General features: G+C 39.8%; 1 protein-coding gene across 1 annotated transcript in view; it reads right to left on the bottom strand.

The window, feature by feature from the left end:
- The window catches only part of kcnn2 (potassium calcium-activated channel subfamily N member 2), a 123,900-nt gene that overhangs the window by 33,262 nt on the left and 62,758 nt on the right, over nt 1–27,880 (bottom strand). The window contains exons 4-5 of the mRNA XM_072281069.1: nt 3,967–4,108; nt 912–1,022 (exon numbers count right to left, since the gene is read on the bottom strand). Coding sequence (XP_072137170.1) covers nt 912–1,022; nt 3,967–4,108 — 253 coding nt within the window. The remainder of the gene's footprint in view (nt 1–911; nt 1,023–3,966; nt 4,109–27,880) is intronic.

The following is a 27,880-nucleotide window of genomic DNA, read 5'->3' as shown; positions in this document are numbered from 1 at the left end:
TCAGAAAGCATCTAGGCACCATAACACAGAGAGAGTTGGTCAAGAGCATCTCACAGCACATGTCCCTGCAGTCTGCCCACCTTTAGTGAAGCTACAAGTTAAAATCTTTCAAACCAGTAAAGACTCTTAGTGGCATGTGAATGTTTTATACCATGGTAGAGTGTTAGCTTTCCAAGCATGCACTCACCCAAAAATATTTGACAGACACCACGTTCCGACCTACAGCAACTATGCCTTTTGAATAAAAAGGTACACGTTAATGTGAAAAATGGAGAGGCAATGGATTGACTGGTTTCTGATATAAATCAGTTTCCTAACCAATTGAAAAGGTCCTCACTACCCCCTCTGCCCCAGCACAGAGGGAATTATAAACCACCCTCTCCATACAACTTCATTCCTTAAAAGAATGTTCATCATTTTCCTTGCCAATCTGATTACTTCACTGTATTTAAATTATGTGAATAAACATGCAGCACGGTGACAGAAATTGCTTGTACAAAGTACAATCAGAATTCCAATGCATGAGAAACACCGAAACAGAGGCATCAATAGGGCATCAATCTCTTCAAATTGACTTCCTCCCCCCACCCCCATTTGACAATGGACATTGATACATTGATATGCTGGAACTCAAAGGTCAAGGGTTCATTTTACTATCAAAGTATTTGTGTCAAATACAACTCTGAGATTTACCTTCTTCAGATAGCCATGAAATACAGAAAAACCATGGAAGATAAATTAGTTGAAAGAAGACATCACCCCCACCCCCGCATGGAAAAGAAAAAGAAACAAAACTCACAAACCCCAAAAGCCCCCAACCCCTCCCTTGCACAAACACTACCAGATCAACAAGAAATATTCTTTTAATGGAAACACTAAATTTTGGTTAAATTTGAAAAACAACGGCTTACTCGTTTTGACAGTTGTGTATCCATCATAAAATTATGCACATGTTTTTCTGCTTTGGTAAGCTCCAGCTTTCGGGCAACCACAGCTACAACCAGTGCAGTGCAGCCAGCACCCTATAAGTAAAAAGAATTAAAAAACATAATCAATTCCTGGTGTTATTTCAGTTAAAAATGTTTTTGCATCCACCACGATTGCAAGTGCATCATGGACGTAGTCAATGAGCAGTAAGAGATCAGGGTGACAGGCCAGTGGCCCGGCATGTGATCCTTTCCTCTGAGAAACAGGAAATGAATCCAGGCCACAATTATGAACCCAGTTGTAAAGTTGCTTTGGGATCTTTGACCTGGTTTCTACTTGTCCTGCGATGTCAGGACAAAACGACACACAAATCAGCACAACATGCATCACAAGCAAACTCAACTGAGATTGCAAAAGCAATCAAAATAGAAATTAGTGCAAGAACAGCAGAACTGTTGGGAGTACTTGGCCAATCTGACTTGGGAGTGTTTTGTGCCCGATATATAAGAGCACCCTTGCTCCCACAGTTGAAAATTTTCACTATATATTTTTTTAAATCTGTCAAAATAAATATAAAATTTTACTTCTTCATAAGATTTTGGAGTCATTTGTTAGCATTACCCACCCTGGCTGCCTACGAGCTAATTGGCTTGCTGCAGAGCAGTGAAGAGAAACCACATTGTTCTAGGTAGACTTTATATCTGGGCCAGACAGGATAAGTATGGCAATTATTTTTTTATAAAGTGGTGTTAGTCACCAACTGGATTTTATAACAATTCAGTAAATTCATAGTTACTACTAATAGCTTTAAAAAATATCCAAATGAATTTAATCTCCTCAGTTGCCATGTACAATGCCTCTCAAAATTGAATTGCCTCATTCTAATGCATGAAGTAGTTCAAACAATTACTCTACTACACCCTGTTTTGAAGGACAGCATACTATTTATATATGGTACAATAGAGTGGGAATAGCATGTCTCTTTTTCTGTCTGGGCACAAATCATCTGGATATAATACCGAGAAAAGTCTACTCTGGTTAAGAAATTGATAACAATTTGCTTGAAGTTCTATCCACACTATGCCTAGCGAGGGCAGACTTTTATCTTCACCTTTCAGTCCGTCCAGCCTCTCTCAGGGAAATCAGAAAGGAGATCATTCTGGAGCCACTTGATTCTCCTTCCGTTTAAGTGTTTGGATTTGTGAGCCCTCTGCTCAACTTTCCCCACTAAATTCTGCTTAGATCAGGAAGACAAAAAAATTCCCTTCACAGATTCTACATTTTTCAATGCTAATTATGTTAAGGATCGGCAGCTGTCCTTCTTAAAAATAGTATTATTAAAATATAGAGCTGATCATTAAAAATAGCAAATTGCAAAGTGATGCTTACATTGTGCATTTTTATCATTGAGAATATGTACGATGAAAGACAATATGAAATAAAAAAAGACACTAACGTTGTCCTTGTTGAATAAATTAAAGCATTTCAGTTCCCTTGCATGCAGTCAAATGCATTCATGAGATCTTGATGCTTTTAGCTGTACAACATTACAGAATGTCTTAAGGCATTTAAAACTAGTCATTAAAGCTAAAAAGTCAGCAGATATAGACTATTTTTAGAAAAAAATCATGGCTAATGCAGAAGAGTCATTTTATTTTCAATACTTCAAATAGCTACTGACTTGAAACCTACAAAAATATAAAAGTATATAAAAATACACTTCAGCACAGTAATGAATCACCAAATCATCATTATTTAGGACATCAATGCTGACATATCACATACCTTATCTTCAATTATAATTTACAGCCAAAATGATGCCACACCTAGTGGTATTTACAATCACTGTAAATGATTCAGCAAATAGATACAATGCCAAATTTGTAATTAAAATATGGAATTCCAGAAGTAGCTGACAAATTGTGCTTGAGCTGTGAAAATAACACCTCTTTGTCTGCTTTGATACTGAAATCCAGTGAAAAGCACAAACTTGGTCTATTGACACATTAGATTCAAACTGAACTTATCACAGAAAGTCCTGGCCCAAAACATTAATCATCCCTTTGACTCCACGGATGGGAGAATTAGAAGGAATGTGTCAGTGTTACTGGAATGTCGGAGTCCTGGATAATGTGGGTTAGGCTGTGGGGAGGCAGCCAGTACTCTAAGGAAGGGACGGGCCCTGCAGTGGTTAAAAGCAAACACAGGTCCCAGTCCAGTGCAGAACCAGAAAGACTTTGATCTCTTTGGACAAGTCAATTCTGGCGACCTAGAACCTGTTTTAATTTCCTGTAGGGTGCAGCAACATGAGATGAAGATAAACGCTCTGAGATCAATCGCATGCAGCCAAATACACTCTCAAGGTAGAGCAAGTCCCCTCAAAACTCATACCTCTTGAAAGAAGTGAAACAGTCCTGAAGTGGTCATATCTGAGAACCCCACCCACACAATACACCCAAAGTGAAATTAATCATAAAAGGCAGAACATACAATATGCAGGACCAACACCAGAGGCCTCTTTTCTCTAGTTCCAAGTTGTAAAGCTATCATTGTTGGAACCAGGGCAGCTACTGTAAGTTCACGGAAACATGGTTTGTGTAACCAGTGCAAATCATTTTGTTAGGAGTGCCAGAGAATGCGAGCAAAGGGAGATGCTTTCTCATAGCAATGTTTTCCTGAAGGTGGAGCAAAGCACTTCACCTGCTTCCATAATCAGGTGAGTATTTTGCGGAGTTAAACCAGTTGTCTACTTTATTCCCTCTGAGTCATCTTCTCTTCCTTGAATGACCCACCGGACAATGCTGTGACCAAAACTGAAATTCTCCTTGCCTACGAGCAATCTTAATTATTATTGCTCTGTGTTGCTGCCAGTAACTCAGCAGATTGTGTCTCAAAGCCTACGATGTTTGTAATAATGATACTCATATTATAAATTGCCTTCCACCTGAAACCGGATGGGTCCTGTCACCACTCCCAAAACAATAACCAACTGTCCTTTCAGTACGTCACTGTAATGGGTTACTGAAGTACAGAACTTACCATAATCCCTGTGAGTAGGCAAACTCCTTTCCCACAATATGTATGCGGCACCATATCACCGTACCCAATGGAAAGGAAGGTGATAGATATAAGCCACATTGCTCCAAGAAAATTGCTTGTGACATCCTGGCTGTCGTGATATCTGCAAACCAATTAGAACATCATTACATAATTGATTGTAGTTTCACTTCTTTTGCGTGCAAAGTACAAGATCTTTGTTCCTTGTATTTATTTATACCACTGCCTTTTTAAAAGAGATAACGATGATGTAGTTAAGTATTTCAATCAAAATTTGACTTGAGATATTGTGAACTTGAGTCAAGCGAAGAAAATATACATCATAGTGGAATTATGGTGTATGTGATCCATAATAGTAGTTCAACAGAAGTTACAAAAATATATATGACAGAACTAAAATGAACCAAAAGGAATGGCTGAATATAGACATTTCAGCCTTCTGGTTCATAAATATTTGGTAATAGAAGTTTTGGAGAGATTGTGTATTTTATGTCATTTACATCCTCCATTATTGAAGCAAAATTTTAAACTTCTGTTGAAATAAGATCAACTAAGGAAACACAATTAACATTCAGAGCAATCATCAAAAGCCATAAATGCCCGAGTCACCAGGTAAAGCTATAAATTCAATGTACATGGAAGGTAATAGTAAAATATTAATGCTTGTTAATATACTAGAAATTCATAAACACAAGAGATTCTGCAGATGCTGGAAATCAAAAGCAACACACACAAAATCCTGGAGGAACTGAGCAGGTCAGGCAGCTCTATAGAAAAGAGTAAACAGTCCATGACCCTTCTTCAGGACTGAAAGGGAAGGGAGTGGGGGGAGATGCTTGAATGAAAAGGTGGGTGGAGGGAGGGAGACTCGCTGGAGGGTGATAGATGAAGCCAGTGGGTGGAAAAGGTCAAGGGTTGGAGAAGAAAGAATCTGATCAAGGAGAGTGAAGAATAGAAAGGGAAAAGGAAGGGGACCCTGGTTCTGAAGACGTTTTTTAAATATTTCACATGATTGCAATAGTATCAATGTCTCCAAAAGATTAGCAAAATTAATGAACTAAGAAATCAATTTCTTTTCACAACATTTGGAGTATTTGCTAAACCCAAAGGTATCAGGCGAAAAATAAAAAAGAGGAAAGGTACGTCGCATCTGGAGTTTCTCCGGTTAGCGGACAATTTCCCTCCACGCCTCTGACGTAGTGGGGAACCACGTACGAGCCAAGTTACAGCAGTGGTTTGCCACTGTCTTCACCAGCTCGTAAACCAGCATGGATGGAAGGCGTGCAGGGGAGCCGGCTGGATTCGAACTCGGGACCTTTCGTCCCGAAGCCCGGCACTGATGCCACTACGCCATCAGCCGGGTCAAGCAAGAAATAAAAAGAAAGAAATAAAAAGAGTATTTCAAAACTGCTTGAATTAATATGGTCAGTATCAGTATTAATATAGACAATATTAGCTGAATTATATATGGAATATTAGCATTAGTTCATCCAATCTTGCACTAGAATACTAGCCTATAGACTGCAATGTGTAATGCTCACTTATAAAAAAAATGATGCCCTCAAAGCTGACCAGAAGCCAGGCACGACGTCCACCAAACTTTGCAAGCTCAAATAAGAAAGATGAGTTCTCTACCCATGCATAAACAATTTCCATTCTGGTCTCTAGTGTTCCAGTTGTGGTCTGCAATGTCCGCAAGCACCCAGAGGCCTCCACTCACCGTCTCCTGCACTACCAGTCTGACATCAAGAGGCCTGCGGCCCTGTGGTTAGGGCTCCCCAGCGTTCTGTATTCTGCTGACCCGTTCTTTAATTCTTTTCTTTTCAAAATCACTACCCTCAATTAACCAATTAATATGGCTTAGGAAGGTGACATTACAGCAATTTGTAATTAGATACCAAAATTTAATAAAATGTACAAAAACAAGTTGTGATAAACAAATATTGTGTCACAGGGAGGCTTCTCAAGAGCCTTACAGTTACAGACCGCTCCTGTTGAGGATTCACACTTCTCTTTGTTACAGATTTGGATTAACATTTTCAATGTCATCACATATAATTGAGCAAAACTTTGTGTACCCACCTCACCAGCCTCTAATCAATAGTTACAGGTCTCCTTTACCTGCTGTATCCATTTTCCCTTCCAGTTAAGAATTTTCAGCCAAATGAGAAGGTTCTAGAGCCAAGGAATTGTGCAGTGGTATTTACTGCAGAGACCATCATGCCAACTTAGTGTAAAGTAAATCAGTCAATCCTATACTCTGGCTCTTTCCCTGGGGCCTAAGTTTACATCCCCTAAAGTATCAGCCCAGTTATTTTACAAAGTGATGACTGATTTTGCTCCTGTCACCCTCTCTGGTGGTGTATTCCATGCTCACTTGCTGTGTGAAAAGGACTTTTCATCTGTCACCCACGGGGGTTTCCCCAACCATTCTTAACACACGCCCTCTGGCTCCCTGACCTTTCAGCCAATAAGAACAGTTTCTCTTTACTTGCATTGTCCAATCCCTTTTATACCTTGAACATGCCTATGAAATCACCACCTTATCTATTCAGTTCTGACTGACAAAAATATCTCCATCAGTACCGGAATACCACAGGGCTGTGTTCCTAGCCCTCTGCTCTACTCACTTTACAGCCAAGTACAGCTCTAACACTATATACAAGTTTGCTGATGATGTCACTGCCGTGGGCTGTATCAAAGGGGGTGATGAATCAGCCCCTTGGCTGAGTGGTGTAATAACAACAACCTCTCACTCAATGTCAATAAGACCAAAGAACTGATTGTAGACTTCAGGAGAGGGAAACCGGAGGCCCATGAGCCAGCACTCATCAGAGGTTCAGCGGTGGTGAGGGTCAGTAACTTTAAATTCCTGGGTGTCACTATCTCAGAGGGCCTGTTCTGCACCCATCATATAAATATAATTGCAAAGAAAGCATGATAGTACCTCTACTTCCTCAACGGACTGCAGAGACTTGGCATGTCATCAAAATCCTTGGGAAACTTCTATAGATGTGTGGTGGGAAGTGACCTGACTGGCTGCATTATGGCCTGTTATGGGAACACCAATGCCTTTGAACGGAAAATCCTACAAAAGGTAGTGGATTCAGCCCAGTACATCATGGGTAAAACCCTCCCAACCATTGAGCTCATCTACATGAAACACTGCCATAGAGGAGCAGCATCCATCATCAAAGATCCTCACCACCCAGGCCATGCCCTTTTCTTGCCATTGCCTTCAGGTAGAAGGCACAGGAGCCTCAGGACTCAGACCACCAAGTTCAAGAGTAGTTATTACTGCTCAACCATCAGGCTCTTGAACAAAAGGGGATATCTACACTCATTCTACTTCTGGTGTTCCCATAACTGATGGTCGCACTTTAAGGTCTCTTTATCTTGTTATTTCATGCTCTTTCATTTCATGTTATTTCCAATATTTTTCCAAAAGAGGGCAAGGCCAGAACATATGAGTCAAAGAAGCTACCTCAGATTGACATCTATCACAGACAGGACTTATATGAGAGTAAAAACGAGCTAGTTTATCTTTAGACATGTGGGCCCTATATACCACATTAAATTGTATCAACGCATGTATAGCACATATAGAGGAAAAGTTAACTAACTGGAAAATTTTCTCCCATTTCTCTATAGGTAAGAGAAGTTGAAGTTCCCTTTCCCATTCATTCTTAATTTTATCAGATATACCTGGCTGTATTTTCATAATCATATCATAAATAGTTGCTATAAAACCCTTCCGATAAGGGTTTAAACCTAAAATTTTTTCCGTGATATCAGTTGGATTTGAAGTCAGAAAAGTAGGTAGCGTAGTATTTTAAAAGTTTCTAATTTGAATTTAAGATTTTATTACTGGGCAATTAATATCTGATATTTAATATTTTGGACACAGGATTTGGATACAATTCCAAGTCCACAAGATTCAAGATTCAAGATTCAAAAACTTTATTGTCATTCTAACCGTACATCAGCTCTGCAGGGCAGAATGAGACAGCGTTTCTCAGGAGCAGTGCAATCATAACATAACAAACGCAATACTAAATAATAAACATAACAATAAATAGTAAAACACAACAGCCACATGTCAGTTAAAATCAAGTGATAATTGTCCAAGTTAAAAGTGTCCAAAGCAGAGTCAGGTAGAGCAGCTGTTTAGCAGTCTGTCTGCCTGTGAGATGAAGCTGTTTAGTAGCCTTGTGGTTTTAGTTTTGATGCTCAAGACCTTGAATGTAAATCTGTACAAGGGTTTTCATTGGTTTCTATTTTAGGGACTTCGCTTCCCTTTGTTCTTTCTAAATTGAATAAACAAATGGTTAATCCAATAACTAAATATACATTACAAATATGTTTTCAATTTTGTAAAATTTTTGGTTTGAACAGATTTATTTTATCAAGCCCTATTATATCTCAATTTTTCCAACTCTCTGTTATGAATCAAGCCTTTTTGGCATGGAAAATGAAGGCTATAACATGTTTTCATGACTTATTCTTGGATAACTGTTTCATGTCTTTTGAACACTTGTCTAATAAGTATAATTTGCCCAGATCCCATTTTTTTAGATACTTACAAATTAGAAACTTTTAAAATACTACGCTACCTACTTTTCTGACTTCATTTCATGTTATTTCATACTCGTTATTTATTGCTGTTTATTTATATTTGCATTTGCACAGTTTGTCGCATAGATCCTGCTTACAGTTACTGTTTTATAGATTTGCCAAGTATGCCCGCAGGAAAATTAATCTCAGGGTTGTATGTGGTGACGTATATGTACTCTGATAATAAATTTTATTTTGAAATTTGAACTTCAGTGCTGCCTATCAACACCATTAATTTCAATTCCGAAAACAAGTTAATATATGCTACTTTATCAAAAACCTTATGTTAAATTCATCACACATCATCAACAATTCCGCTCTCATCATAACCTCTATTGTTATCCTATCAAATGCTGTCAGATTATTTAACGATAATTTGCCTTTCATTAAGCATGTCAACCTTGACTCGTTAATGCACACATCTTCATGACAATTAATTTTGCCCTTGACTGTATACAGCAATTTCCCTGCCACTGAATTTGAAATTATTCAGCCACAGTTGCTGGTTTATCCTTACATTCTTTTTGAACATCAACGAAACATTTCCAATCCTTCAGTTCTCTGCCACAATCTTGGTTTCTAAGGAATTCCTGACAAGCTGTTTTCTTAAAGAAGAAAACAAAAGGCACGAGAAGGTGAAAATCCATGGTAATTGTAGTTTACAGTTGGTTATTCTGAGACAGTGGCAATTTCTGAGCATGTGCAGACACTCAAGGGAACTTATGCATATCTGAATCAGAACTCTGGCAGAACCTTGGCAGCTTTGAATCTCAGTTGGTGGCTGTCTCATGTCTTGGTCAGAAAGTTACAGGTTCAAGAATCCGCCCTCAGAACAGAGCACATACTTCCTTCCAAGATGGAAAGATTCATTGAACTGCACACCCGAGAATGCAGCTACAGCTGTGGCGGCCATTGCTGGAGCTGGGTCTGGCCCGGATTGACTCAGCAGGCCCTGGGCCCTGGAGCAGAAAACAAACCGATGTCTAGCCGATTTAAGCACTGAGCCAGTTTAAAAAGATGAAGGCGTCGAGGCTGAGGGCAAAGGACGAACCGGTGCTCAGCTCACTACCCTGTGAGGTTTAACTCACCTCAGTGCTGCACTGACAGAGGCTGTGGCCTACAGCCATTGGCTTTCGTCTCAGCACTGAACTGGCTCTGTGGCTATGGACTCACTTTCAATTACCCTGCAGTGCATGCTCTCTGTGTCATCCGTTCTTTTTTCACACTTTGGATGGTCTTTGTTGTGTGGAGTTCATTTCATGGATTCTGTTGTGTTTCTTTGTTTTGTGACTACTGCCGAGAAGATGAACCTCAAGTTTGTATATGGTATATACGCTTCGGTAATAAACGTACTTAAAAATTTTGAACTTACAGACCAAGTTTATTTTGGGAGAGATACGTCACAGGTAAAGCCCTCCCCACCAGTGAGCACACATCTACATGGAGCGCTGTCGCAGGAAAGCACCAGGGACCCCCACCACCCAGACCTTGCTGTCTTCTCACTGCTGCCATCGGGAAGAAGGCACGGGGGCATCAGAACTCACACCACCAGGTTCAGGGACAGTTATTATCCCTCAACTTCACTCGTCCCATCACAGAACTGTTCCCACAACCCATGGACTCACGTTCAAGGAGTCTTCATCTCATGTTTTTGAAGTGCATTGCTTATTCTTTTTTTTTTGTATTTGTACAGTTTGTTGTCTTCTGCACATTGGTCGTTTGTCCTGTTGGGTGCAGCCTTACGTTAATTCTACAGTGTTTCTTGGATTTACTGCGTACGCCCATGTGAAAAAGGATCTCAGGGTTGTACATTGTGACATAAATGTACTTTGAACTTTGAACTCTCTGGAGGTGTCCATCCTGGGGTTTTGTTGACTATTCAGAGTCAGCTTCAGGGCACTGTGATGGATGTGATTCAACCTTTAGTTAATATGATTTTGTTCTTTACTGTGGACTTCAGAGCACAGTGAAGCTCCTCGTGAGCAATCAGAACTTGCAACATATGGTTGCCTGTTGATCCCAAGGCAGAGGACATCAGTAGGATGATTTTTCTTTTGGTTCTGAAACTATTATTTGGATATTTTTGTCATTAAAGGAATGATTACCGCATTAAAAACAATTAACAGCTTAATTTCCATGAGCTTAATTGTGCTCACTGATTATGATTAATTGGCAGCTTTAAATAATAGTGCGTTGAAATTATAGAAAGAGAGAGAAGTAACAAGAGACTTCAGGAGCTGGAATCTGGAGTGCAAAGGAAAGCTGCTGAAGGAACTCAGCGGATCAGGCAGAATCTGTGGAAGCAAAGCATTAGTCGATGCATCTAAATCCTGCATTAGGATTAAATAGATAGGAACTAAAATGCTTGTTTCAATAAATGTATATATACTTGATTATGTTTGGGGTATGCACTTATTCTCAAATATAGACAGATATCAAAATTCAATAAATGTCAGAAGCAACAAGTACTTTGCTGGACGGGATGGCTCATTGTGATGAAATAACTGAGTGGTCTTGGGTAAAATGGTGTTGAGTGGCTGCTGACAAGAGGTGAGAGGGCAGATCTTTTTGAACTGCCATTTCAAAGTTATACACTAAGGATCTATCTGAGGTAAAACAATTACTTCACTAAGAGCTGCTTGCCACCATGCTGAGCACCAAAGAGAGGGGAAAAGGAAGGAAGGAGTCAGGAAATGTAGCAGCAAAGAGATTAAATTAAATACAATGCTTCATCATCATCATTATGTACCACGTCATATGGCGTGGGCGATCATGGTGATCATAAAAAAACTTACCACTATTTTTAAGCATTCAAACTACTTGAATATAGGAAAAAGGTAACTGTGCACAAATATTCTCACAGAGCTCTGAGGAGCATAAGAAAACAGTATTACTGTTTGCTCTCTCTGCAGTTTCTCTCTTAACAGATGGGTTCCACATTGATATTCCAAACTAGATTGGAGCATCTTCACTGGATCTGAGAATGAAAATGTTTCCTTCCCTCAATGGGATCTGCACTTCCTTCCTTAGACACATCTAAAATTACTTTGCTTCGTGCTGTTGGCTAGGTGGAATATCAGTCTCTACGTACATGAAAGTGATTTATTTATGAACAACAAGCTTGTGATTTTTTTTCCTTCCAAGAAGTGAAAATAGAAGCTCCCCTTTGCAGGTGTGGATTATTTTAGCATCACTTGTTCTCCTCTCATCTCCTTTTTAATGGGTCCCCCTTTTGTTGTGATACTGTTACGATGGCTTCCTTCTTTTCTCAGCCATACCCATTACCAGATGGTCCCTGAAACTCATGCTGTTCTGTCACTGCGTCCTTGGCAGAAATCCCATTTATGCGTGTAAAGGGGAATTCCGCTGAACATCTGCCAGGGCAGCAGACCCACAAAAATTCAGAAGGAATCCAACCTCTCCGATGTCTGTGTACTTGGGATACAAGCCTGGCCCTTTTACCTTTCATATGTCATGTTCTCTTGCACATACTGTACAGTTCTGCCCATACTATTATGATGGCAGTGCCCATCTTATCATAATTAATGGCTCATTCACACACTCTACTCTTCTTGCATGTTTTCTTGAGGACTTCACCTCTCGACAAAATTCTCTGCCAGGCAGATTTCACAATCTCCATCCCAAGGTTCCAATTGATACCCCCTCTCTTTCCTTGGTGAATTTTAATATCTATTTCACTTCCATTCACTCTCTTTCCTGTCAATTCACCACTCACCTAAGACTAATTTCTCCAATTTTGCATCCTCATTCCATCATACTGTATGTGATATTGCATATTTTTTGTGGCCTTTCTAATCCCTTAAACTTAGTTGAGGTGAATGCCATCTCTGACTTCGAGCAATATTACTAAATCTCCTAACCCTTTCCAGACCCATTTCCTTCTACGTCCAAATTGAAATTAAATAGTTCTGCACCAAAACTCTCAAAATTCCAAAGCATTCGCAATCTCATTGGTTTCTTTATTACCAAAATTATGGCCACTCACAGATGCCTCAGTTACCAATAACTGATATCAGCAGAGTCAAACTTCCCCAAGTGCTTTCTTTAAACTGGTACAGATTCTCTCTTATCACCCTTCACGATTTTCCCAGTTAGTTTTGCCTTGTGTGTCTTGAAAAAAAGACTTACCGAATTGTTGGGAGTCCAACTTCGCTTACAGTGCATTAATGCTGTGTTTGGTTGCCCTCTTTAGGCATTGACCCTTTTACTTTAAACTTCGGCAGTCATCACCATTTATAAAGTTACTGTAACTCATCCATCAGAAAAATTATTGTCTTGTAACCATTCTTAAGTATCTGTTGTTATCTTAACAATTGACAATGCTATTTCGTATGAGTCTAGCAATTTTCCCTGTTGTCTCCTAGGATAGGCATCTCCTGCTAAGAGACAAAGGCAGGAGGGAAGTGAACAAGAGGCCAACAATAGTGTTGCAGTCATAGCAACTGACTGAATCAATGGTTCTAAAGTGAATATGTCTTCATACGAGAATGAGACATTTCATTACATAAGTCTGGTGGGCCGAATCATTTCTCATCAGATAATCACATGATTGTCTGACGCCTGTATGCAATCACCATGATTTCATTCTTAAGCTTGGTTTCACAGGCATCATCTTATGGTGTTCAACACACACAAAATGCTGGAGGAGCTCAGCAAGTCAGGACCCGATGAAGGGCCTCAGCCCAGAACGTCCGCTGTATTTCCCTCCATAGCTGAGACCTGACTGGCTGAGCTCCTCCAGCACTTTGTGTGTGTTGCTCAAGATCTCCATCATCCACAGAATCTCTTGTGTTCATACCTTGTGTTGATAATTCTTTTTTTTTGTATTGTGGCCAAGTGACAGTCAATTAGAGATGCGAGTGTGATCACATCACACAGGGAATGCCTGTAAATAAAACAGTGACTACAAAGCTTTGAAAAAGCCAAAATTTCCACACCACTTCCTGTCATCAAAATAATAGAAAGTTACATCAACACCCAGAAGAAATATGCCAGCAACTAACCTGCAGGTAGTTGTGATCCCTGTCGATAGTACTAGTTAGAATGAGGGGAAGAAATTTTCCAAGCTGCAGAATTTTGTTCAGTGAGAGGTGTACAATAGTAGCCATAATGCCAAGCAATGACAAAGACTGAATGTCATCATTCCATGACCTGAAGCATTCTGAGGAATAACTTGCAGGTTGAGCTGGTTGCAAGGAAGCTAACTGCAATGTTAACACTCATTTCAAGACACCTAGAATATAAAAGCCCGGATGTGAACCTGAAGCTTTATGAACAATAGGTCAGAAGGCACTTGGAGTGTGTGAACAGTTCTACGCCCCTTATCTAAGGAAGGATGTGCTGGAATTGGAGAGGGCCAAGAGGAGGTTCGAAAGAATGATCCCAGGAATGATTTGGTTAACATATGAGGAGTGTTTGTGGCCCTGGGCCTGTGCTCACTGGTGTTTAGAAGAATGAAAAGATTTTATTGAAACCTATCGGATATTGAAAGGCCTAGATAGAGTGAATGTGGAAAGGATGTTTCCAATAGTAGGGGAGTCTTGGACCAAAGGGCCGAGCCTCAGAATACAAGAATACTAATTTGAGAACAGAGATGAGGAGGAATTTCTTTAGCCAGATGGTGAATCTGTGGAATTCATTGCCACAGATGGCTGTGGAGGTGAAGTCGTTGGATACTTAAAAGCAGAGGTTTTATTTAAAGCAGAGGTTGAGGTGTTCTTGATTAGTAAGGGAGTCAAAGATTATAGAGAGAAGGGAGGAATAAGGGGTTGAGAGGGATAATAAATCAGCCATGATTGAATGGCCTAATTCTGTTCCTATATCTTATGGTTTTATGCTTTAAATTTCTGGCAGACTTTCACTGCCCTCACAAATCATTACCCAAAGTCACCCCAGTGATGTTTAAATTCACCATTTTAGAACTTAGAAATAACAGGCGACACCTGAAAAGCAGGCATTCCATTTCCTGCGCTAAGTACCAAATGATCTGCAGGGATTATCACTATTAATCTTAACCTTGTCTTTACTGCACATCCTGATGGAAGTTTTCAGTAGCAATCACTAGACCAGGGTTCCCTACCTTTTTTATGCCATTGACCCCTACCAATAGCCAAGAGGTCGGTAAACCCCAGGTTGGGAACCCCTTCACTAGACCAACATCTAGCTTTGAGCTGGCTTCAGTCTTGGTTTCATAGTGCAGAAAAACAGGTCAACATTCATACACAAAGCTGATTACAGCTGACTATGAGAACGTTACAAACAACACAAATCAAGCATTATTACCAACAATGATAGAATTTGATTGCAAACTGCAATATGCAACTTTAGCCCTCTAAATCTTATTTTTCAGACCACAATATTATGTCCTACATGATCCACTCTGCTTCAATGAGAATTTTAACACACCTTGAGTTCAAAGGAGGTTCACAGTATTGATTCCTGGAGTTTAATGTTTCTGAATATTAAACAACTGATAAAATTGAGCGTGTATCCATTTGAAGAAAGATTTAAAGGAGGGATGACCTTTAAAATGTCAAACAGCATCAATAGTTCTATAGGTCACCAAAGTGTAATCACAAAGGCTTCCCAACGTTCAGCCAATTAAACATTAAGGTGCATTCCTAAATAATGACTATGAAAAGCTCAAGCACAATTCATTATCAGCCAATGCATTTATAAATGATCAAAACATAAGAAATTTAGTGGCAAAATAATTATTTTTACACATGGGAGTGTATTTGCTCCATCCTCAAAATGCATAATAACAATTCCACAAGAGTGACTTCATACTGCTATAATCCTACACTACGTGTAGCTGTTGATTAAATTGAATTATTGTTAGAACATAAACTACAAGAACCAAAATGACAGTGTACAATCAGGATGAAATGTTTTAAGATGCTTGTGGTAAATCTAGAAATGCAAACCTTTTTGATAACTTATTGATAAACAGATCTTGAAGGTTGTTTTCAGTCAGAAATGTGTGGCTACATCAGAATCAGGTTTTATTATTACTGACATATGTCATGAAATTTGTTGTTTTGTGGCAGAAGTAAAGAGCAAAACATAAGAAATTAATATAAGTTATAAGTAAGAAATGAAATAAATAAATAGTGCAATAGAGGAATAGCAAAGTAAAGTTTATGGACTGTTCAGAACTCTGATGAAATATGGTGAAGAAACACAGTTGTTTCTTTGTTTCCCCAACCTGCCAGGTGTAGGAACTAGTCCTTGATGCACAAATCCTTTGGATTTGCCATCTGCTGTGTCAACTCTACCACATCCTTGGCACTGTTTCTTAGGCATCAGTGATAGGTTCCTACAGGACTTCCTCCCAGTCACAAGACTGAAGCTTCCAGCAGGTAAGTGACCAAACATAAAGTTGCCTGCACTTTGCCTACACTCTCCACTTGCAACGCCCAGCCTCATTCACACCATTTGGCGGTACACGGCAGTGCCTACAAGTAGCAGCAGAATTAGTGAGAGAGGGACCAATGGATTGATTGAAAGAAAAACAAAATGCACATTACATTTTGTGTAATAAATGTTAGGTATAGTGCGTAAAGTAGTGTAAATGAATGTGTGGATGTGCATATATTGGTTGGTCTAAATGAATAATTGAAACATGAATTGGTCTTCAAAACTGATTCCTAGCTTTTGGCTTCTTACTGGTAGATATTAGCTCATAGTCAGAAAATGTGTGGGGCAATTATGAGGTATAAAACAAAAGCCCAAAAAGCCCAGGAAATGTGTATCCTGCTAGAAAAAAAGGGGGCAATTATAATAGAAATACATTTAGTTTCCAAGAATTTTTGGAGCATACACGAGAGGCATTCAAGTACAGAAGCATGTACTATATGGTATGGGATTCATATTTCATTAGCAGAGAATAAGAAATATGGAGAGAACTGGAAAACGAACAAATTGGAAATGAGTTTCTTCCCAAGTGGAACCCATTTCTGTTAATTAACACTGACTTATTCCACCCGCCTCCCACTCAGGGAAGTTCCCTCTTACCCCAATCAAGCAAGCTGCAGTGCTCACTTGATGAGGTATTTTGCAAAGTAATTTTTACAGAGTGCTTAGAGAACGATTGATAGGAACCACTATCTCCTTTCCCCACAGGCACATCATGACTAATTTGATTGACTACATGAACAAGATATCCTTCTATGAGTGACAGGTGGCACAGGACAGTCCAAAGGAATGGAATGTTCCATGGTAACTCAACCAAGCTCATTTTCCACTACATCAAGAACCTGTAAAGCCTCAGCACTCAGTCACTCTTGGAACTTTCATCTCTAGCAACTGCACACAATCTGTTTCGGCCACACGTGGGATGCGATGACTGACCTACAGGCAAGAGTGGTAGGGGATTAATGGAGAAGTTACAGCAGATTGCAGCAATTACTGGCTCTAGTTCTCATCGAAGTCCTGCATCAACATGTAATGCAAATGAATTAATTCCTCAGAGCTTTACATGAAGCAAAGAGTCTGATTTTCACTGAGAAAGTTGTTGGCAGAGTGATAGAATACACTGACACATTTATATGACAGCAGAGGTGTTGTCTAATTCATTATCATTACCATACGGATCATGCAATTGGGTATCAATTTTTTAGTTAATGTATGTAACATGGAAAAAAAATCTAAGTTCTGTTAGACACTGCTTCTAGACCTTTAAAAGTCATTATTGACCTAAAGTTTAATGAGAGCATTAAAAAGAGCAGGTCACAAACTAGGTACTCTGCAGAAATGGCTTGCCTCCTTTCAACAAAGGCTTCTGACCGCTTGTAAAACACAAATCAGGAATCGGCACCTTAGGAAACGGGGGAAGACTTTGCTTTCAACTCCAACAGTTCAGCAAGTACACTGCAGCGACTATTCAAAGTTTCTTCAACAGCATCTTCCAACCCAATGACCCTCTGCAACCAGGATAACGGACGAGGCAGAAGTTCTGATGATATGTAAGTATTTTGTCATTCCTTCCCTGTTTCTGCAGCAAAACCCTGCAACTCTTCAACAGTCAAGAGTCTATTCAAGTGGCGGTCACCAACCATCACTTTCTATAAGCACCTCTACCTAATACTTGTGTGTATCAGGGCTCTCTCAAGAAGCTGACTCTGCTGCAAATCTCACATGCCAATCATTCCAATTAACCAGTAAAGCACATGGCTTGACCCTTACATCATTGTCCTCTGCCTTGCAGGATGACCAGAGATAGCAGCAGCTGGCATGCAAAGTCACCTCTCAATCACTGTTCCCAGAGAGGAGCTGGTGCCATTATTAGACCATAAGACAAAGGAGCAGAAGTCGGCTATTCGGCCCATCAAGTCTGCTCCGCCATTTTATCATAAGCTGATCCATTCTCCCATTTAGTCCCACTCCCCCGCCTTCTCACCATAACCCTTGATGCCTCGGCTACTCAGATACCTATCAATCTCTGCCTTAAATACACCCAATGACTTGACCTCCAATGCCGCCCATGGCAACAAATTCCATAGATTCACCACCCTCTGACTAAAAAAATTTCTTCGCATTTCTGTTCTGAATGGGTGCCCTTCAATCCTTAAGTCATGCCCTCTTGTATTAGACTCCTCCATCATGGGAAACAACTTTGCCACATCCACTCTGTCCACGCCTTTCAACATTCGAAATGTTTCTATGAGGTCTCTCCTCATTCTTCTAAACTCCAAGGAATACAGTCCAAGAGCGGACAAACATTCCTCATATGTTTAACCCTCTCATTCCCAGAATCATTCTAGTGAATCTTCTCTGTACCCTCTCCAACGTCAGCACGTCCTTTCTTAAATAAGGAGACCAAATCTGCCCACAGTACTCCTAGTGAGGTCTCCCCAGCACCTTATAGAGCCTCAACATCACATCCCTGCTCCTATACTCTATTCCTCTAGAAATGAATGCCAACATTGCATTCGCCTTCTTCACCACTGACTCAACCTGGAGATTAACCTTAAGGGTATCCTGTACGAGGACTCCCAAGTCCCGTTGCATCTCCGAACTTTGAATTCTTTCCCCATTTAAATAATAGTCTGCCCGTTTACTATTTCTGTCAAAGTGCATAACCATACACTTTCCAACATTGTACTTCATTTGCCACTTCTCTGCCCATTCTTCCAATCTATCCAAATCTCTCTGCAGATTCTCTGTTTCCTCAGCACTACCGGCCCCTCCACCTATCTTCGTATCATCAGCAAACTTAGCCACAAAGCCATCTATTCCATAATCCAAATCGTTGATGTACAACGTAAAAATAAGCGGCCATTACACGGACCCCTGTGGAACATCACTGGTAATCAGCAGCCAACCAGAATAGGATCCCTTTATTCCCACTCTCTGTTTCTTGCCAATCAGCCAACGCTCTATCCACGTATGTAACTTTCCTGTAATTCCATGGGCTCTTGTCTTGTTAAGCAGCCTCATGTGTGGCACCTTGTCAAAGGCCTTCTGAAAATCCAAATATACAACATCCACTGCATCTCCCTTGTCTAGCCTATTTGTAATTTCCTCAAAAAATTGTAATAGGTTTGTCAGGCAGGATTTTCCTCTAAGGAATCCATGCTGAGTTCTGCCTATCTTGTCATATGCCTCCAGGTACTCTGTAACCTCATCCTTGACAATCGACTCCAACAACTTCCCAACCACCGATGTCAAGCTAACAGGTCTATAATTTCCTTTTTGCTTCCTTGCCCCCTTCTTGAAGTTATTACTAAGTCCAAAGCCAGAGAAGATGCTGTCCCCATACCTAATCTCAACAAGCTGAGCTGTCCCATCCTGCTACCTCCTCTGATTCAAAGCCGCAAGCATGCTCCACGATTGCCTTTTGACTGTATTGGACTTACAGGGTACAAGAACATAGAATGAACGAAGAAAGGGCTGAGAGAACAAAGAAAAAACAAAGGTAAAATCATTTGTGCTCAATTCATACCCAAACTAAAGATAACAAAATTCTAATGATAGCAATTAATCTATAAAATAGCTGCAGAAAACTAAGAAGCTTCTCAATAACACTGAAGCAACTGTATGGTAATTGCTGGAAAATTCTCTGAACAACTGCATATACAATGGATTCTGGTTAATTGGACCATTGGTTAAATGGGGCAGCAGCATATTTGGAACAACTCTTAAAGAAACAGCCAAGTTTCCCGTAGTTTAGTTGGGACACTATGCTGCTAAACTAGCGCCTGTCACATGTACTTCTGTGGCAGTTAGACACTGCACTGTACTTAAGGCGAACAGTGTCAGTTGCAACGTGTTTGTGTTCAAAAATCAGTGATTTTGGCCACTTAACTGGGCCCCAGTTAACTGGAATCCATGGTATATAGGTGATTATATAAAAATATAAGCAAACATCAGAAAGTTAAACTACAAGGAAAATACAAGAACAAATATTCTCTACCCTGATCCAGCAGTGGTGCAGATAACTTCCACTGTGCCTGTAGAATCCACACTGTGATCACTGTTATTCTGGAGCAGCCCGTCAACCTCTGGAGTGGAGAAAGATCCTGGTGATGACTCTTCCTGTTGCAGTTGGAGGGAGTGACCGGTGTTGTTACCACACAGGAACCTTTCTTGGAAGTGTTCATGTTTACAGCACTTCAGATACTTCCCAGACCTGGAAGGCACAATACTCTTCCAGGTGTGGAGCAAGAACCTCAGATTTGGGATTATGACTCGGATGGTCAGCCTGAGGCAGGGGTCAGGAATTCACACCAGATGTGAAACTAAACCTAGGGCTGGAAATGCGGACCCTATGTGCGGCTCAAGGCCAGGGCAGGAACTTGGCCCACCTGAGCGGGCTGAACCTCGGGGTCAGGTAGGTGGGCAGGTGTGAGATCTGAATGTCAGGAACAAGCATGGGTTTGCCGCTGGAATTTTGCATGATGAGAGAAGGGTGTGTGTGTGTGTGTGTGTGTGTGTGTGTGTGTGTTTGTTTGTTTGTTTGTCTCGGAAAGAGCGAGTCTATACAAAGCTAGGAGATGCACTTTCATCTCCATCAGAAATAATGACAGAGAACTATCAAATTTTGCCCCAAATTTATACATTATTTTTAAAAAGCATTAGGATAAAATACCTGGAAGACAGGAAGGAATTGCTGTTTTTAATGCTTCAGTGGTTTGTTGTGAATGAGAGTCACTGTAAATCCATTCATACAGAAAATGACACAGTACCTCGAGGTGGTCAATTTACAGCAGTGGAAGACTATCTCATGCAAACATTTTTAAAGACTGTCCGATCATCATGAAAGATGTCATAAAATTACAAGGATTTCTTTATTGTTTTAACCAGTTTTGTTCTTATAAGCTGATTTTTAACTGAGCTAATCAGGCTGTGAAGGATAACTGCATTAAAATAATTGTATCCTTTACTATGTGTGTAATCACGGAAGCAGGAAGATCATTGTGAGGTTTGTCCAGAAGACACTGCAACTGTTGGACAACTATCACTAAAGCAACCTTTCCTCACTCCAGTCTATGGTTGACTAACTTTTTATTTGAGTCCCAGCTGGTCCTTTATGTTAGCTTCCCAACTCCATTTGCATCCACCTCCTTTCCTTTACTCTTCTGAGATGCCCTCTACTTTATCTTTGGCAAAGGTGTATGACCTTCAAGATTGTCACACAGCTCCATTAACTGAACCCTTCAATTTCTCAAATAATTTGCTCATCATACGAGACACACATCAGTCTCTTAAATTTGTACGCTTCAAGTACTTTAAGTTTGCCTCACTTATTCAACATTTTCATATGATGTAATTTGACCTTTCCAAATCCATTTTATTAACTTAAAATATATGAATAGAGGAGCGGAGTTGACATTATTGAATGTGTTTGATCTAAGATAATGGTCTCGCCTTGTTTTGTTCCATTTGCTTTTTTTGGAGGGTCAGTATTTAGTTCTTTTTTAAATTTCTTTTTGGGGTTTTTCTTTGTATTTTTTTCTTTTTATTTCTTTTTTCTCTATGATTAATTACATCATGAGTTTGGAATTCTATTATACCTGTGTTATCTGAAATCTTTTCTGTATATGCTTATTAATAATAAGATTATTCCAATCTCTGTATTAACATTGTTATTTTTGTTTATAACTTTGGAAAATTAATAAAAAGATTTAAAAAGAAAAAAAGTTTGCCTCACAACACAAAGCATAGTGGACATCACTACAACTTCAGGGATATCACTTTCCCTTCACTGCTGTTTCCCAAATATTCATTAGTTTTTGTCACTGGCTGGAGGAAATAGGTATTGACTATTGCTTCAAGGTACTTAAGACTTATAATGCCTTCTAATTTTCATGGTAGGTTTTACCAGCATCGTTGCTGGAAGTGATGTTCCAATCAATTTGTTATTTGCAGCAATATCTTCATTGCTAGGCTGTTTTGCCTGACATTTTTGCAACTTCCAGAAGCTCTTCGGACACCCTACCTGACATCACCAGAGAACAGAATGTTGACCTTCCATGATCTCAGGGATCCAGTGAGAAGACTGAGATTGTTGCACAGCTACAAAGCATTGGAATGAAAAAGCAATTGAATGGAAATTTGCAGAGTATTACTTGTGGGTGTAAAGTGGCCCAAAGTCAGCTCACATTGAGACTGAAGCCACGTACCTCTATCACACCAAAGAGGGGCATCCAATCCTTTATTCCATACAGCCACATTTAAAAGTAGACTTTAGACTCCTGGAGATGAGCCACCAGCTAGGAGCTCAACATTCTTCACTGCAAAATGGTGCAGGAACTGTTAACAAGCAATTTTCATCTTAATGGATTTAATGCTAAAGCAAGACCTGTAAGATAAAGATTAGTATCTACACCGAATGAGTGACACAAATGTCAGGTGCAACAGTAACTACCTTTAAAAATGCAGAACACCCGGAAAACCAGGTAAAATAAACAGGCAGATTGGCAGCATTTCTGTTACTTAAGCAACAGCCTGAGCTCATGTTGCAAGGTAATTTACAAAGTTAAAAGCATTCATTCTGGCGAGAAGATAAATTATGCAGTATACTCATGTCATTGGAACATCGAACGCCAAATGGATTAGATACACACCTCTGTCACTGAGTGTCAGCTTTGCTTTACTGTAAGCAGCAGCTTTAGTGATGAGGGACGTTTGAGTTAATTATATTTGGTTCATCATTTTTCTAGTTTTCCATCTCTATTTTCAAATTAACTATCTCTGGAGTGATGGTCTTACAGTCTCTGAGCTTTACAAGACTCTCACCACATTGATAAGCTTAAAACCATCTGGAATGATCATCATTGAACAGTCTCATATCCAAATTAAACCTCTTAGTGTTTAAGTAAGAAGAAACATTCATTAACAATAATACATACCATTTTGGAAAATAAGCCACTATATCAAACTGTGAGTGGGAATTGCAATTTAAATATAATGTGGCGAGATCCAACTTGTATTCTAAAATCACTGAAGATGTAAACAATAAAACTGTTAACAGGCATTTACAGTGAACTGCACATCATGGTTTCTGCATATCACAAAGGTAACTAGAACCAATAAATTCTTTTTGAAAATACTGGAAACACTCAGTAAATCTTCAAGCTGAAACAGTAACTGTTTTGTGTTTCCACAAATACTGCCTAATCTTCTGAGTGTCTCCAGCATTTTCTGCTTTTAATTCAGAGTTACAACATGCTGTATTGTTCGATGTTCTATCTGCAGTTCTTTTTTATTGTCTTTATCATTTAAATTTCAAAGTACATGTATTATCAAAGTATGCATACGTACTTTATACAACCTTGAGATTTGTCTCCTTACTTTGAATTACTTTGAACTGAGGGTAGCAGACACCAACAGAATCAACAAACTCATTCGTAAGGTCAGTGATGTTGTGGGGATGGAACTGGACTCTCTGACGGTGGTGTCTGAAAAGAGGATGCTGTCTAGTTGCATGCCATCTTGGACAATGTCTCCCATCCACTACATAATGTACTGGGTGGGCACAGGGGTACATTCAGCCAGAGACTCATTCCACCGAGATGCAGCACAGAGCGTCATAGGAAGTCATTCCTGCCTGTGGCCATCAAACCTTACAACTCCTCCCTTGGAGGGTCAGACACCCTGAGCCAGTAGGCTGGTCCTGGACTTATTTCATAATTTACTGGCATAATTTTCATATTACTATTTAACTATTTATGGTTCTGTTACTATTTATTATTTATGGTGCAACTGTAACGAAAAACAATTTCCCCCGGGATCAATAAAGTATGACTATGAATAAATATGGAAGCCAACTTGAGCATTGCAGAGGCTCAGAAACAGCAAATGTGCAAATACCCTGTTTTATTGGTATAAATTGCAGAAGCTTTGTCAGACTAACTACAAGGAGCTCCATGTACAGTTCCAGTTAATCTCTTACATACTTAACCACTCATCATGCTCCTCAGCAATAATAGCTTCTTGTATAACCCTAAGCAGACTTTTAATTTTAAATATTTACTCCATTATACTAGTTTTAATCAGAGCATTACATCAATGCCAGTTTATTTTTGACTCCACTTCAGAATCTCACAGTTTGGAGTTTAATGTCTCATCCAAAAGCCCACAACTCAAACAATGCAATAGTCTTCCCTGCTGCCTTGATGAAACCACTTGGATAACACATGGAAATCTGGCACAGCCATAAGTCTACAAGAAAGTAACAAAACTGGCACTTGGTTAATAAATAATATTTGCATCTTCTCACTAACTAAGAATTAACCTAGGTAGGCATTCCTGTGCAGATTTCCAGCAGCAGAGAATCAGAATCAGGTTTTTTATCATTGGCATGTCGTGAAATTTGTTATTTTGTGGCAGCACTACACTGCAATAAATTTCTTTTAAAACTTACAAGTTACATTAAGAAGTATATTAAAAAATAAATAAATTGTGAGCAAAAATAGAGAAGTAGTTTTCATCCACTGTGCAGGAACCTGACGGCAGATGGGAAGAAGTACTAAAACACTGAGTGTACTATTTCAGGTCCCTGTACCTCCTCCCTGAAGGCAGTAATGAGAAGGGGGCATGTCCTGGATGGTGAGGGTCCTAAACTGTAGAATAACATATTGTAGAATAACGCTTTGTAGAATAAGGCATGCTCATACAGGGCAGTAAATTTCGGCCCTATGTAGCCACTCATGTAAACCTAAACAAACGGACAATTCTCAGTGCAGTGGCCATTATCACAAAAAATAGATTATCTCATTAAATAAAACTCAGAACAAAAACTGCCGATGATAGAAGTCTGAAGTAAAAACAAACGCATGTCGGAAACACTTGGCGAATCAGGCAGTATCTAGGGGGAGAAAAAGCATTTTTAAGATCAAGGACCATTTTTCAGACTATCTGATTACTTAGTCACAATTAGCATACCTCGAGTGCACAAATTTATTGTTGTCCTGATTAAAATTCAAACAACCCTCGTCAGATTTTGCTTCAGAATGGCGAGTGTGACAAAAGTGCCTTTCCTTGTCTTCCTTAGACCACCTGTGTTACTACCAAAATCCTTCTAGTGTTGTCCATCTCAGTGGGACCTCACTCCCCTCATTTCATACTTACTTCAATTGACACACAGTCTCCTGACAATTTCAAAGACAAATAAAAATAAACTTAAGTATAAAACCCATTTATCGGTATAACATTCTATCTTTATCATAACCTCCAGAATCTTTACCACCACTGAACAATTCTGCTTGCCTTTCATGATAGACAAATAGGAAATGGCATGTGGCACCAACAAACTACTGAATTCTGGCTTCTTCCCCCTTGCTTTTCAGTCCTGATGAAGGGTTTTGGTCCGAAACATCTACTGTTTATTCCCCTCTCTTGATGATGCCAGACCTGCCTATTTCTTCTGCCATTTTGTGTGTGTTATTCTGGATTTCCAGCAACTGCAGGATCTCTTGTATTAACAATACTCAGAATTAGTATTAGAACAAATCAGAGATCCTCCTCCCAGGACCTCACTCTAATTTATGGGGTATACAAGGGAGAAACAGGAAAACAACTTCTACAGAGTTTTTTTTTCTGCTTCCAGTCATTACAGCAATCCTCAAAAGTAGGCTGAAATGAGGAAGATTTCAAACAAATATTTTCAGATGAGAGTTTTTGGAAAAGGTACATACAACTAAAAAGTTTTGGCCCATTAGAATCTTTTACATTCAACACCGAGCTCAACAATTTCCAATAATGAGCATTTCCAACATTTTTGTTTTGAGGTTTCAACATTCATGACATTCTCCTCTGGATTCGTTACCATGCCATTTAATCCCTAGTCTTCCACACCGTCACCAACAATCCACTGCCCTTTTCTGTATCTTAAATTCTGCTTATCTCTCTCTGCTCCCAGTTCTGATGAAAGGTCACTAACTGATCTATAAACAATGTAACTGTTTCTTTCCACAGACATTACCAAGCCTGCTGAATAGTTTTCAGCATTTGCCTGTTTTGGTTTAAGCCTTTTTTCCTCTCTCATGTTGAACTATAAGCTGAAATTGATGCGCACAAATTTGCAAAACTTCTTAATCAACCAAATAGCCTTACATTACTTTGGGGGACCTGAAAGAAACAAAGGGGTTGTGTCAGTTATTCAACTATCTTTACAGCATTCGGTGCAGAACATCATTCAGTCAGGCTAATCTACTTTAAGCTTGTTGGAAATTGCAATATTTTCACAAAGCTTACAATTTCTAAGATCAGCAATAAGATTTTCTCAGAATTAAACGCAAAGTAAATTTATTATCAAGGTACATATACGTCACCATATACAATTCTGAGTTCATTTTTTGCACTCATTCACAAAAAGTACAAAGAAACATAACAGAAACAATTAAAAACTACAAGACAGGAAAACAACCAAGGTGCAAAAAAAGACAAATTGTGCAAATACAAAAATAATAAATAAATACAAACATAATATTGGGAGCATGAGTTGTAAAGTCCTTGAAAGACAGTGTTGAGGAGAGCGAAGTTATCCATGCTGGTTCAGGAGCAATGTATACTTACTACCATTGGGCACTGTCTTCATCAAGATGGTTCCTTCATTCAAACTATTTTTACTATAAATATCACATGCTAATGAATTCTGCCCAAGGTGAATATTTTCAAGCAGCACTGATAGCTTAGCATCATACAAGTCCAACCTGTCTATATTGCCTTTGCCAGTCCCCACACTAATCCCATTTACCCTCACTGATTTTTACCTTACCCTGCCATGTGTGCATTCCTGTCGCATTGCCCAGTCCACGTCCAATCACCCGCCACTCATCGACTGCATGCCTCAGCAGGGTGCCCAATGACAAAGGTCAAATGTCAAAATGACCAGGTAAAGCTAACCTGAATAGTTTAGCCAGCTCTCAGCCCTTACAGTGGAGGCGCACGGTGCCTGGGTTTACAGGGGTTCTACAGCATGAACTGATCTGGGCATGTGTAAAGCGGATAACAGCGTGGAATGGAACAGATTCTACAGTGCACTGCACGTTATTTTGTACAGGAAGTTTGAAGAAGCATTTATTTATTTGACTCAGTGATATCGTGGGAAGTAGGTCCACACCGCCCCTGCAACTCCTGACTAACCAGATTGACCCTATTCTAACAACGGGACAGTTCACAATGACCAATTAACCTACCCAGTACATATTTGGAATGTGGGGGGGGATCCAGAGGACCCGGGGAAAACCCACATATTCCATGGGGAGGACGTACAGACACTCCTTACAGGACAGTGCCAGAATTGAGTTGTCTGGATCCAGTGGGGCTAGAAGGTCATCCTAACATACACTGTGAAGGAAATACAAGGGGCTGACAGCAAGCATCAAAGCTACGTTCCAAAGACCTGGGTGGACCTGGCCACATGAAATTCAATGGCCTCTCAGAAGGGCAAGTTAATTTTCAAATGTAACGCCCCTCCGACTGTCCCACCAGCCTCGGACTCTGCTCAGCACAGCACCCCACTGACCACCTCATTTCTGTCTTTCAGCAAGTGTGTCAGGTAGTCAAAGGATCCGCTACTCCATCGTAGTGAACAGCCCAAAGCCTCCTACACACAGCTCAGCGGTTGCTGACACTACCAGCAGTGGCATCACCCAAACACAATGCACAGTTCTCACTGTAACATTCTCCTCTCTTGCACTGCAGGATGGATGGTGCACTATTACAGGCAGCAGTAAGTAAATGGCAGAGATGAACCCACTCGTATCACTTTACCCCACTCACTCCCAGAGGAACTTCTTCTTCCCGTCTGCAG

Source organism: Mobula birostris, chromosome 17 (genome assembly GCF_030028105.1).
Source record: "Mobula birostris isolate sMobBir1 chromosome 17, sMobBir1.hap1, whole genome shotgun sequence".
NCBI classification, from domain to species: Eukaryota; Metazoa; Chordata; class Chondrichthyes; order Myliobatiformes; family Myliobatidae; genus Mobula; species Mobula birostris.
Note: the sequence above shows the minus strand (reverse complement) of the source record. Positions and strands in the feature narration are given on the sequence as shown.